At 41.4% G+C, this 9,613-nt stretch overlaps 2 protein-coding genes across 2 annotated transcripts; both read left to right on the top strand.

Annotated features, from left to right (window-relative positions):
• The first annotated feature begins 249 nt into the window (after positions 1-249).
• LOC148321081 (uncharacterized) lies at positions 250-2,969 on the top strand. Its single transcript, XM_088278458.1, has 2 exons — positions 250-1,527; positions 1,597-2,969. Exons 1-2 carry the CDS (start codon positions 1,416-1,418, stop codon positions 2,457-2,459), a joined length of 975 nt encoding a protein of 324 aa, XP_088134584.1. The 5' UTR covers positions 250-1,415; the 3' UTR covers positions 2,460-2,969.
• A 2,057-nt stretch (positions 2,970-5,026) lies between these two features.
• Positions 5,027-7,746, top strand: LOC148321080 (uncharacterized). Its single transcript, XM_088319126.1, has 2 exons — positions 5,027-6,304; positions 6,374-7,746. The coding sequence occupies exons 1-2, from the start codon at positions 6,193-6,195 to the stop codon at positions 7,234-7,236; spliced, it is 975 nt and encodes a 324-aa protein (XP_088175252.1). The 5' UTR covers positions 5,027-6,192; the 3' UTR covers positions 7,237-7,746.
• Positions 7,747-9,613: the final 1,867 nt, after the last annotated feature.

The following is a 9,613-nucleotide window of genomic DNA, read 5'->3' as shown; positions in this document are numbered from 1 at the left end:
ATACTGAATGAAAATTAATGATTTTGAATGATACTGAATTACAATGAATGAATCTGAATGAAATAAAAAAAATTAAATGAAACAGAATAACATTGAACAATTCTGAATGATACTGAATGGCAATGAACAATTCTGAATGAAATTTAAAAAAAGAAACGAAACTGATTAACATTGAACAATTCTGAATGATCCTGAATGAAATTTAAAAAAAAAATGAATGATACTGAATGACATTAGAGATAATAGAATTACGCTTTTTTAAATTTTGATGACGTCATAGCCCCGCCTACAGAATTACGCTTTTGTCTCGTTGTCCCCGCCTACAGAATTACGCTTTTGTCCAAAATGGCCGCTATCCCCGCCCCTGTGTTAAAACTATCCAATCTCCAGCCACCTATTTCAAAATATTTACATATTCCCTGCCCGTTGAAGGTTTAATACCACTCCTACAGAATTACGCTTTTGTCGAAGTGGGCCCCGCCTACAGAATTACGCTTTTTGTCTCGTTGTGATGACGTTGTATGTGTGTGTGTGTGTGGGCCAAGGGCCCCCGCCTACAGAATTACGCTTTTTGTCTCGTTGTGATGACGTTGTGTGTGTGATTGGGAGGGGGGCTTGGCCCCCCTCCCAAACTGTATGCTTCTTATGTTAAAAACAATGTGTTCCCTGCGTGCGTGCGTCCCCAACCCAAACTGTACTTATGTTATTCATATTTTAATATCTGAAGTATATAAAGCATCCAATGCAATGTTCTATTTAAATAAATAAAATTAAATTAAACGAGTGAAATAATATGAGTTGAAAAGAGCAGGCGTTGTTTTTACCTTTGAATAAGATGTTTATTCGGTGGATATAGGTCATCCATATTTAAATATCTGAAGTATATAAAGCATCCAATGAAATGAGCTATATCTAATTAAATAATGTAGATGTATAAAATTAAATTAAACGAGTGAAATAATACGAGTTGAGAAGAGCAGGCGTTGTTATTACCTTTGAATAATATGTTTATTCGGTTGATATTTGCCCTTTTTGCAAACATGTCTGGACATATTCCCAGCGACATAAGTTTAAACATGGTATTGTGCAGGCTTGGGGGTTTGTCCGGGCAAGACGCGGCGTCTTGCATAGACACCCTCCAAGCCTGCAGCAGCCTCAAGGTGTTTCAAAAGATAGTGAGTGGCGACATCCTGTCGATCGATGGGCAGCCGTGGGCATCCGGGCGACCACCCTCCTCCTTCTTACCTTTTTGTAAAATCTGCCGAGTCATGTTTACTTGTCTGGACATGTATCTGTTGGCTACATTTGGCCAATCGAACCACGCCTTTTAACCCTCCCCCGGTCTCAAACCAGTATAAGTAAAGCCCAAGTCACGCTCTGCACAGACAAGACAATTTTTCCAGCTCGTGAAAGAAATGAAGACGTGTAGACCAAGACGTCATCTGGGTGTGAACAGCAAGGCCCGAAGGGTGACAACCATCGCCGCACCTGATCATATTGACAACAACATTGCAGAAATCTCTTCAGGTAAACGATGCAATTAATCTTTAACTATATAGCTTTCTAATATTTAATCATGGTATCTTTGTATTACAGATAGCGGTGTGGATGAACCTACATGCGATCAAGATCTGAATATGGATGTTGTGGAAACCTTTACAACTACAAACATGGAACAGGTTGAGACCTCTACAAATGTAGACCAGGATGGACCCTCTACAAAAACAGGCGAGGACCAGACTGTGCCATCATACTCCTTGTGGATGGGGGGCCCAGGAATCTTAGCAAGACCTGTTGCACCCTCGTACAACAACGGCGAGCCATCGTATTCAGGGTGGAGTCGTCCCGTTTCGCCGACCCCGTCGTCGACACCTCCGATGACCCCCACCTCGTCGGCCGAATCTTCACAAAACGAGAAGGTACAACTGTCCAGTTGGTCCGACCAGGCTGATTCTCCACAAACCACGGAGATCAAGGTTCAGACCGTCAACGACCCTGACCACGGACCAGCACCTATTTCCGAAGATGAGGCAAAACATATGTCATGGGATAATCCTCCTAAGGGATGGATTGATATGGATGTCGTATTAGTTGTTAAGGCGGCTATTATTTACATGGTCAGACGTTTTTTGATAAAGTATCACAAAAAAAGGGGTTGTTTGCATAGCTATAGATACCTATGCAATTGTTATTATCTAAGACTGCACTATGACCGCATCATGCCCATCCTTTGCGGTAAAAAGTTTTTACCGTGTATTCACTACTTGTTGGATTTGTGTTCTGTAAAAGCGGATAAAGAAACAGTCAAGCGAATTGCAGAGATCTTAATGGTGGATTTAGCACTCGTAAAGGACTTACCGGACCGCCTTAAAGCGGATGAGCCCATATGTTTTATGATATATCGTGATCAACTTGATACTTTCGAAGAATATCTTATAGAAAATATTAACTTTGAATAAAAAATGGGTAATGTCTTCAGAAAATTATCGTTTTTTGGCTATAGAAGCCAAGGGTGGGCAGATATAATAAATAGAGCAATTACATATAACCCCGATGATAAAGACCCTTTCATTGAAAATTTTTTATTGTTTATGCAAAAAGTGCGTGCCATGTCTTTAACAATTTTTCAGGAGCCTTGGGAATTGTTTGTGCAACATGTCATATTTTTGAGTCGCTCGGGATTGATCGACACGTTTCAAAATATTTTGGAAAATTGGGAAAATGCGATAAGTGTAGGACATGTACTTACCATACTCACGCTGTTTAACGATGTGATAAGATACCGTCTCCGTCATCAACAACCTGTGGATCTCGCGCACGAATTGAAGCTGTTTGAAGACCTGTTAGAATCAAAAGTTAATCCATCTGTTTTAACCCTGACCTATAGACTTTTTACATCTTAGAGAATCCTTATCACGTGTAACCATACTTAACCTTCTTTCAATAAAAAATGGATGTTTTTAAAAAGATGCTTTTGTGTCTGTCTGTGTGTTTAGATAAATAGCGATGTGATGTTTGTCACTAAATCATAAACCGTCATGAGCGTTAAGCGGTGGTTGAAAAAACTGTACTACGACCCCGCTCATCCAGCCAGCTTTGGAGGTGTAGAACGCCTTCATTTAGCTGCGTCGGAGAAAATGGGTCAAAAAGTGACGCGTCATAAAGTCAAGGATTTTTTATCTTCGCAAGATGCATACACCTTGCACAAACCAGCACGAATTCATTTCCCTAGGAACAGAGTTTTTGTGTCCAGTCCTATGAATCAATTCCAAGCCGATCTATGTGATATGCAAGCTCTGACCGAGTACAACGATGGTTTTAAATACCTACTCACAATCATCGATGTGTTCTCAAAACGAGCGTATGCCCGTGTGCTGATGAACAAGACGGGGCCAGAAGTTGTTCGAGCCTTTGAGTCGGTCTTATCCTTTAGCGGCATCCCTAAAAAGTTACAAACAGACAAGGGGAAGGAGTTCTTCAACACGCAATTTCAGAGGTTGATGAAAAAACACAATATTAATCATTTTGCAACAGCCAGTGATTTGAAAGCCTCGGTGGTCGAAAGGTTTAATCGAACTTTAAAAACTCGAATGTGGCGATATTTCACCGCCAACAACACACGTCGTTATATCGACGTATTACAAGATTTAATCGATAGTTACAATGAAAGTTATCATACAAGTATAAAAATGAAACCTAACCAAGTCACACCGGATAACACATGGCTTGTCTTCCAAAACTTGTACGGCAACATACCCTCTGGGGGTAGTGATAGAATAAAAATGATATTTAAACAAGGAGATCTCGTTAGAATATCAAAAGTGCGAGGTGTGTTTGACAAGAAATATGAACAGAGTTTTACAGACGAGTTATTTACGATAGCGGAGTGTGTACCGCGTTTTCCACCTGTTTACAAGCTTAAAGACTACGACGGTGAAATAGTGCAAGGAACTTTTTATGCACACGAGCTCCAGAAAGTCACGATATCCAAGGATCAAATCTTTCAAGTGGAGAAGATTATCAAACGGCGTAAAGTCGGCGGACAGAAACAGTTTCTCATACGTTGGAAGGGCTGGCCTGTGAAATATGACAGTTGGGTCCCCGCTACACAAGTCGTCGACGTATAAATAAGAAGCTTTACAACGAATCTCGACATTTACCAACATGGATCCGAATCTTGAAGGGGGGTTTTACGTCACCTTACCCTCCAATGCAAGTTCTGATGTGTATGTAGACAATACGATAGCTGAATACAGAGTGAATCTGGCTCATCATATCGATCTCGAAGGTAATTGGGAAGTAGCTCTGAGTGAAATATCCTACCCCCATACATGGTTCAACGTGCCTGAAGATCAAGCATCTTTTGACTATGTAGATGCATGGGAAAACGGTGAACCAACAACAGGTGCTTTGGCACCTCTTTACTATGATGAAAACAAATTCACCATCAAATCCTTAAGCCTGTCGGCTGGGTACTACGATAATATTAAGAAAATAGGACAAGATGTGGAAGCGCTCCTCAAAAAGATCCATCCGGAAATCCATGTTGTATACCATTATTTAAAGGAGAGATTTTTCTGGGCAGGGAATGGTCATTACAAGATACGCTTTCGTCCCGCGTTAGCCTACATTTTTGGGGCGTTACCCGATGAATGGGTTACCTGCGGACCCCAGTGGACAGCGAGCCAACATCCTGCGGATATAAAAGCGGGGATGTACCATCTATATGTTTATACAGACGTGGTGTATCATCAGGCTGTGGGTGACGCTTTCGCTCCGCTCTTGAGAACGATACCCATCGATGATAATCACGGTGACATTTCATTTAAAGCCTTTAATCCTCTTTATTACATGCCTGTTAGTAGGAAGCATATTGAGGATATAAGAATCGAAGTTAAGACGGATCAGAATCAACCCGTGGGATTTACACGCGGTAAAGTTATCGCTACTCTGCACTTTAGACCCAGATAGAAAAATGGTTGTATTGGATACGCATCATGATCTTTACCGTTGGAGATAATAGAATTACGCTTTTTTAAATTTTGATGACGTCATAGCCCCGCCTACAGAATTACGCTTTTGTCTCGTTGTCCCCGCCTACAGAATTACGCTTTTGTCCAAAATGGCCGCTATCCCCGCCCCTGTGTTAAAACTATCCAATCTCCAGCCACCTATTTCAAAATATTTACATATTCCCTGCCCGTTGAAGGTTTAATACCACTCCTACAGAATTACGCTTTTGTCGAAGTGGGCCCCGCCTACAGAATTACGCTTTTTGTCTCGTTGTGATGACGTTGTATGTGTGTGTGTGTGTGGGCCAAGGGCCCCCGCCTACAGAATTACGCTTTTTGTCTCGTTGTGATGACGTTGTGTGTGTGATTGGGAGGGGGGCTTGGCCCCCCTCCCAAACTGTATGCTTCTTATGTTAAAAACAATGTGTTCCCTGCGTGCGTGCGTCCCCAACCCAAACTGTACTTATGTTATTCATATTTTAATATCTGAAGTATATAAAGCATCCAATGCAATGTTCTATTTAAATAAATAAAATTAAATTAAACGAGTGAAATAATATGAGTTGAAAAGAGCAGGCGTTGTTTTTACCTTTGAATAAGATGTTTATTCGGTGGATATAGGTCATCCATATTTAAATATCTGAAGTATATAAAGCATCCAATGAAATGAGCTATATCTAATTAAATAATGTAGATGTATAAAATTAAATTAAACGAGTGAAATAATACGAGTTGAGAAGAGCAGGCGTTGTTATTACCTTTGAATAATATGTTTATTCGGTTGATATTTGCCCTTTTTGCAAACATGTCTGGACATATTCCCAGCGACATAAGTTTAAACATGGTATTGTGCAGGCTTGGGGGTTTGTCCGGGCAAGACGCGGCGTCTTGCATAGACACCCTCCAAGCCTGCAGCAGCCTCAAGGTGTTTCAAAAGATAGTGAGTGGCGACATCCTGTCGATCGATGGGCAGCCGTGGGCATCCGGGCGACCACCCTCCTCCTTCTTACCTTTTTGTAAAATCTGCCGAGTCATGTTTACTTGTCTGGACATGTATCTGTTGGCTACATTTGGCCAATCGAACCACGCCTTTTAACCCTCCCCCGGTCTCAAACCAGTATAAGTAAAGCCCAAGTCACGCTCTGCACAGACAAGACAATTTTTCCAGCTCGTGAAAGAAATGAAGACGTGTAGACCAAGACGTCATCTGGGTGTGAACAGCAAGGCCCGAAGGGTGACAACCATCGCCGCACCTGATCATATTGACAACAACATTGCAGAAATCTCTTCAGGTAAACGATGCAATTAATCTTTAACTATATAGCTTTCTAATATTTAATCATGGTATCTTTGTATTACAGATAGCGGTGTGGATGAACCTACATGCGATCAAGATCTGAATATGGATGTTGTGGAAACCTTTACAACTACAAACATGGAACAGGTTGAGACCTCTACAAATGTAGACCAGGATGGACCCTCTACAAAAACAGGCGAGGACCAGACTGTGCCATCATACTCCTTGTGGATGGGGGGCCCAGGAATCTTAGCAAGACCTGTTGCACCCTCGTACAACAACGGCGAGCCATCGTATTCAGGGTGGAGTCGTCCCGTTTCGCCGACCCCGTCGTCGACACCTCCGATGACCCCCACCTCGTCGGCCGAATCTTCACAAAACGAGAAGGTACAACTGTCCAGTTGGTCCGACCAGGCTGATTCTCCACAAACCACGGAGATCAAGGTTCAGACCGTCAACGACCCTGACCACGGACCAGCACCTATTTCCGAAGATGAGGCAAAACATATGTCATGGGATAATCCTCCTAAGGGATGGATTGATATGGATGTCGTATTAGTTGTTAAGGCGGCTATTATTTACATGGTCAGACGTTTTTTGATAAAGTATCACAAAAAAAGGGGTTGTTTGCATAGCTATAGATACCTATGCAATTGTTATTATCTAAGACTGCACTATGACCGCATCATGCCCATCCTTTGCGGTAAAAAGTTTTTACCGTGTATTCACTACTTGTTGGATTTGTGTTCTGTAAAAGCGGATAAAGAAACAGTCAAGCGAATTGCAGAGATCTTAATGGTGGATTTAGCACTCGTAAAGGACTTACCGGACCGCCTTAAAGCGGATGAGCCCATATGTTTTATGATATATCGTGATCAACTTGATACTTTCGAAGAATATCTTATAGAAAATATTAACTTTGAATAAAAAATGGGTAATGTCTTCAGAAAATTATCGTTTTTTGGCTATAGAAGCCAAGGGTGGGCAGATATAATAAATAGAGCAATTACATATAACCCCGATGATAAAGACCCTTTCATTGAAAATTTTTTATTGTTTATGCAAAAAGTGCGTGCCATGTCTTTAACAATTTTTCAGGAGCCTTGGGAATTGTTTGTGCAACATGTCATATTTTTGAGTCGCTCGGGATTGATCGACACGTTTCAAAATATTTTGGAAAATTGGGAAAATGCGATAAGTGTAGGACATGTACTTACCATACTCACGCTGTTTAACGATGTGATAAGATACCGTCTCCGTCATCAACAACCTGTGGATCTCGCGCACGAATTGAAGCTGTTTGAAGACCTGTTAGAATCAAAAGTTAATCCATCTGTTTTAACCCTGACCTATAGACTTTTTACATCTTAGAGAATCCTTATCACGTGTAACCATACTTAACCTTCTTTCAATAAAAAATGGATGTTTTTAAAAAGATGCTTTTGTGTCTGTCTGTGTGTTTAGATAAATAGCGATGTGATGTTTGTCACTAAATCATAAACCGTCATGAGCGTTAAGCGGTGGTTGAAAAAACTGTACTACGACCCCGCTCATCCAGCCAGCTTTGGAGGTGTAGAACGCCTTCATTTAGCTGCGTCGGAGAAAATGGGTCAAAAAGTGACGCGTCATAAAGTCAAGGATTTTTTATCTTCGCAAGATGCATACACCTTGCACAAACCAGCACGAATTCATTTCCCTAGGAACAGAGTTTTTGTGTCCAGTCCTATGAATCAATTCCAAGCCGATCTATGTGATATGCAAGCTCTGACCGAGTACAACGATGGTTTTAAATACCTACTCACAATCATCGATGTGTTCTCAAAACGAGCGTATGCCCGTGTGCTGATGAACAAGACGGGGCCAGAAGTTGTTCGAGCCTTTGAGTCGGTCTTATCCTTTAGCGGCATCCCTAAAAAGTTACAAACAGACAAGGGGAAGGAGTTCTTCAACACGCAATTTCAGAGGTTGATGAAAAAACACAATATTAATCATTTTGCAACAGCCAGTGATTTGAAAGCCTCGGTGGTCGAAAGGTTTAATCGAACTTTAAAAACTCGAATGTGGCGATATTTCACCGCCAACAACACACGTCGTTATATCGACGTATTACAAGATTTAATCGATAGTTACAATGAAAGTTATCATACAAGTATAAAAATGAAACCTAACCAAGTCACACCGGATAACACATGGCTTGTCTTCCAAAACTTGTACGGCAACATACCCTCTGGGGGTAGTGATAGAATAAAAATGATATTTAAACAAGGAGATCTCGTTAGAATATCAAAAGTGCGAGGTGTGTTTGACAAGAAATATGAACAGAGTTTTACAGACGAGTTATTTACGATAGCGGAGTGTGTACCGCGTTTTCCACCTGTTTACAAGCTTAAAGACTACGACGGTGAAATAGTGCAAGGAACTTTTTATGCACACGAGCTCCAGAAAGTCACGATATCCAAGGATCAAATCTTTCAAGTGGAGAAGATTATCAAACGGCGTAAAGTCGGCGGACAGAAACAGTTTCTCATACGTTGGAAGGGCTGGCCTGTGAAATATGACAGTTGGGTCCCCGCTACACAAGTCGTCGACGTATAAATAAGAAGCTTTACAACGAATCTCGACATTTACCAACATGGATCCGAATCTTGAAGGGGGGTTTTACGTCACCTTACCCTCCAATGCAAGTTCTGATGTGTATGTAGACAATACGATAGCTGAATACAGAGTGAATCTGGCTCATCATATCGATCTCGAAGGTAATTGGGAAGTAGCTCTGAGTGAAATATCCTACCCCCATACATGGTTCAACGTGCCTGAAGATCAAGCATCTTTTGACTATGTAGATGCATGGGAAAACGGTGAACCAACAACAGGTGCTTTGGCACCTCTTTACTATGATGAAAACAAATTCACCATCAAATCCTTAAGCCTGTCGGCTGGGTACTACGATAATATTAAGAAAATAGGACAAGATGTGGAAGCGCTCCTCAAAAAGATCCATCCGGAAATCCATGTTGTATACCATTATTTAAAGGAGAGATTTTTCTGGGCAGGGAATGGTCATTACAAGATACGCTTTCGTCCCGCGTTAGCCTACATTTTTGGGGCGTTACCCGATGAATGGGTTACCTGCGGACCCCAGTGGACAGCGAGCCAACATCCTGCGGATATAAAAGCGGGGATGTACCATCTATATGTTTATACAGACGTGGTGTATCATCAGGCTGTGGGTGACGCTTTCGCTCCGCTCTTGAGAACGATACCCATCGATGATAATCACGGTGACATTGTATTTAAAGCCTTT

Source organism: Idiotropiscis lumnitzeri, chromosome 16 (genome assembly GCF_059441095.1).
Source record: "Idiotropiscis lumnitzeri isolate Australia: NSW breed Sydney's pygmy pipehorse chromosome 16, RoL_Ilum_1.0, whole genome shotgun sequence".
Taxonomy (NCBI): domain Eukaryota; kingdom Metazoa; phylum Chordata; class Actinopteri; order Syngnathiformes; family Syngnathidae; genus Idiotropiscis; species Idiotropiscis lumnitzeri.
This window is presented reverse-complemented; position numbering and strand designations above follow the sequence as displayed.

Excerpts from the sequence above, each read along its gene's own strand:
- LOC148321081 (XM_088278458.1), top strand. The coding sequence starts at position 1,416 with ATGAAGACGTGTAGACCAAGACGTCATCTGGGTGTGAACAGCAAGGCC. Across the intron at positions 1,528-1,596 it reads CATTGCAGAAATCTCTTCAG|ATAGCGGTGTGGATGAACCT; the intron begins GTAAACGATGCA and ends TTTGTATTACAG.
- LOC148321080 (XM_088319126.1), top strand. The coding sequence starts at position 6,193 with ATGAAGACGTGTAGACCAAGACGTCATCTGGGTGTGAACAGCAAGGCC. Across the intron at positions 6,305-6,373 it reads CATTGCAGAAATCTCTTCAG|ATAGCGGTGTGGATGAACCT; the intron begins GTAAACGATGCA and ends TTTGTATTACAG.